The sequence below is a fragment of the Zerene cesonia genome, chromosome 10 (genome assembly GCF_012273895.1).
Source record: "Zerene cesonia ecotype Mississippi chromosome 10, Zerene_cesonia_1.1, whole genome shotgun sequence".
NCBI classification, from domain to species: domain Eukaryota; kingdom Metazoa; phylum Arthropoda; class Insecta; order Lepidoptera; family Pieridae; genus Zerene; species Zerene cesonia.
Genome location: NC_052111.1, coordinates 7,807,473 through 7,811,265, shown reverse-complemented (window position 1 = coordinate 7,811,265; position 3,793 = coordinate 7,807,473). Strand labels below are relative to the sequence as shown.

At 32.8% G+C, this 3,793-nt stretch overlaps 1 protein-coding gene across 1 annotated transcript in view; it reads right to left on the bottom strand.

The window, feature by feature from the left end:
- LOC119829392 (translation initiation factor eIF-2B subunit delta) overlaps positions 1-3,527 on the bottom strand; it is a 4,791-nt gene extending 1,264 nt beyond the window's left edge. The window contains exons 1-6 of the mRNA XM_038351863.1: positions 3,314-3,527; positions 2,318-3,052; positions 1,604-1,765; positions 1,181-1,314; positions 452-551; positions 7-186 (exon numbers count right to left, since the gene is read on the bottom strand). Of these exons, the coding sequence (XP_038207791.1) occupies positions 7-186; positions 452-551; positions 1,181-1,314; positions 1,604-1,765; positions 2,318-2,848 (1,107 nt within the window). The 5' untranslated portion in view covers positions 2,849-3,052; positions 3,314-3,527. The remainder of the gene's footprint in view (positions 1-6; positions 187-451; positions 552-1,180; positions 1,315-1,603; positions 1,766-2,317; positions 3,053-3,313) is intronic.
- Between the last annotated feature and the right edge of the window lie 266 nt (positions 3,528-3,793).

The following is a 3,793-nucleotide window of genomic DNA, read 5'->3' as shown; positions in this document are numbered from 1 at the left end:
ACTCACATCAAACTCGTCGACATTGTTCGGTAGCTGGGTCAGCTGGTGGCGGAAGTGCTTGAGCGCGTTCGCCTGCGCGGCGGCGGGCGGGCGCAGCGCCCACAGGAAGCCGAGCGACGCCGCGAGCTGCGCCTCGAGCCCGCGTGCGAACTCGGTGCGCGCCGGCAGGCTGTAGTCGCGAACCATCTGGTCAAAGTGACGGATTTTATATATTTTACTAAATGCTCGCCCGGGTTGTTATTTATCGTAGGTCGTGTTATTATGTGCAAAAAAGTACAGCATAGTTTATAAGTGGCCATATAACTAAATAGTCATTTCTACCACCCAACTGGAGCAAAAGGTAACCTGTTTAATAATATTAAATTGGTATTTATTATTTATTGATATGTATTAAGAAATAACAAAGCACCAAAATCTTGTGAACGTAAGTAAGTTTTAATTATGAATGTACCTTTTTCAGAGCATCCAGCAATGCTATACACCGTGCATTGGAGCCTGTAATTACTCGCGTCGCTAGTTGAACCCCTAATTTGACCACTGCCGGGTGTAGGCTAGAAAAAAAAATCAAAAATTTAAAATAACTTTGCTTCTTTGTGATTGAGATGGCCTACCCTATATTATATGATGATGCAACTTGTGTTATGAGATTTATTTAGTTAAATGAGGATAAAATAAATAAAAAGAATTAAAGATAAGTATATAATGTAATATAAGTCATTATCTTGAAATGAAATAAATTTCTTTATTGCTTATAAAAAACAAAAGAAAGAAAAAACTGAATGACATTAAATAAGCAAAAAGCGGCCTTATCGCTAGGTAGCGATCTCTACCAGGCAACCCTTAAAGTAAAAGGAAAAAAAGAATATATAAAATGGAAGGTGAGCAAAAATAAGGCAATTTAGAAAAATTTGGTAAGTATCTTCTTATGTATAAAATATTTGTGTCACAATGTTATTGGCCTTACTCCTCTGAAACTGATGGACTGATTCAAATAAAATTTTGTGTGCATATCCGGCAGGCCTGATAATCAGACAACATCTATTTTCATAACCCTAAATGATAAGAATAAGGCAGACCAGTGATAGCCGGGTCAGCTAGTAATATTATAATGTTGAAATAATGAAAATTAAGAAAAAGGTTAATTTAATCTATTCAGTAGATATAATTATTATTTACTTACTTTGAGTTAATTGTCATTTGTTTCAACGCATCTTTATCATGTTCCGCTGGGAGATGTTGGAACCAATTGAGTTTTTGTGTGCTTTGTGACTTCACTTTCGGCTTTTCCACAACCTTCGGCTTTGGTGATTTTTCCTGATAAAATATATATTATTTGTAATTTATTCGGAAGAAATTTTGAAATCTTCAAACTTTTATCATAAAATTTACAACACAGGGTTTTTCCTGATCTAAATATTAATACATAGATTTAAGAGATTTTAGGTTTATTATAGAAAAAGAGAGAATTTCAAAATTTTGCACGAAATTTTTAAGATTTATGATGACATTGTCTTTTATAAAGCCTTCAAATTCAAGTTAATAAGCACTTCCACATATAGGACTATAATAAAGAGAGATATGTTAATATCATATTGCATTGTACCTTAGCAACAACCTCCTTAGATTTAGCAATTGTTTCCTTCTGTAATTTTTGTTCGGCCTTCACTGTCTCTTTATGTATTGCCTGCTTTGCAGCTCGCTGCGCTTCTTGTTTAATACGTCTCTCTTTTCTTAGTTCAGCCTTACTCTTTTCAGCCTCGCCTGACTGTGTTCACATAATTCTAAATTTATATGATGAAAACAAAATATTTATTTCAAACTGGTTTTCGGCTGTACAGTTTCCACTTCCATGAGATTTCTGGGATAAAAGCTATCTTATATTCTTTTCCAGCTTTTAAACTATTGTCTTAACAAATTTCATCTAAATCGGTCCAGTGGTTTAAATGTTAAGAAGAGACAGGCAGAGAGAGTTACTTTAGCATTAATAATAGAAGTAGGTATTGCATGATTGATAAAATTTACTTGTGCTTTGATGAATTGAAACTTGAATATGTTAGTGAATGTATGTGTATCCTCTCTGACATGAGGCCAACGATTATTGGAATTTAATTTAATATCTATCTAAATATTTTTTACATCTCTGTGACTCTATATTGTCAAATACTGTGGATTATTGTCTTAAATGCTAATGTAACAAATTAAAAAAAAATGGTTGTTAAAACCAAGCTTCCTTGAACCTTCAAAGAAGAATATAATATAAGCTTTTATATCAAGTATTTATGGGTGTTTTACAAATATCAATGTGTAATCTATGTACCTTTTTCACATCCATAGCATGTACCATTGCAGTAACTGTCTCCACTTCCTTTGCAACATTAACAATCTCCTTCAAAGTGTTAACAACATCATCAACAGTCAAGCCAACAGTAACTTTCTCACCATTATCATTTTCGATAGTCCCTTCGGCTTTCTCATTGATTGCTTTGATTTTTTCTTCTATTATTCGCATTTCTGCTTTGTCCACTTCATCCATATCCTTTACGCGATAAGTTAAATTTGTGTGTGGACTTGTGTAATAGTCCCCTTGAAGTGGGATTTCCTCTTTATTTTCTTGTACTACTTTTTCATTATTTGCTTTCGGTTTTAGATCTTTTGGAGATGCAACAGCTTCAGGAACATCTTTTTTAATATTAGCAGGTCCTTTCTTTTTTGCATTTTGTTTTGCTAACTTTTTCGCCTCCCTAGCTGCTTTTACATCATCACGGGATTTTGGAGCTTCTGCAGACATTATCGTTGCTTTATTAACACTTGCACAGGTCTTGTAATATTTCTCTAACTCATCAATCATGGGATGATTCAAATTTGTGGATTGTAAATTTTCTTCATACGACTTAAACGGTGAAGTTATTTTGTCATTTGTGTTGTTGTAGTCTCCATTCACTTGTGGTAATATATTATTGATAGTTTTTAAATTTCTAAGCGTTTTTCTTCTGAGTCTTCTTCTTTGTGAAGTTGTTAGTTTGGAAATATTGTCATCATATAAGACTGTGTCCTATGAAAATGATTGTCAGTATAGAGATAACACAGTTATAATCATATAAATAAAACGAACGAAAAAACTTTAATCTTTAATTTCATATATAAAGTTCTCAGAAAACATTAAAAATGATGCAATATAACCTCAAATGCGATATTTAAAATAAAAAATGATCCATGGACCCTTACCTCCATTGTCCTTGTTGGCAAAATGGAAATGTTTACGTTTTTAATACATGTTATTATTAATTTATCAAATTTCTTAAGTTTTGCTTACCTGATACGATCGATACTCAGAACCAATGCTCGTATGCAGATGTTGCTTTATAGAATCTGTGTTTATATTATATCACTTAAATCAGTGATAACTTGATAATCTTTTAAACTTATTTCTTGTTTTTTTCTTAGAAATAAGAGCAGCAAGATGTTAAAATTGTCTCAACATAAAATCCCTGCATCCTTTTGACGTGACAGAATTGACAGTACACACCTTGTCATTTTGAATGTTGACTGACGAGCATCTGACATATTCGCAACCTAGAAGGTCACAGGTGTCAACAATCTCTTGGGGTCATGAACTCATAAGTCACGTCATAATGTGTTTCAGAGATTTTTCAATATGATATGCTCAATAGAAACCAAGAGTCAAATACTTGTTTTTCTTACATTTTTGCAATTATGAACCACTTAAAAATCATTTAGTGAAATGAAAAAAAGTTTATGCATTTTACTTTATTTAAAATACCATATCATTTAA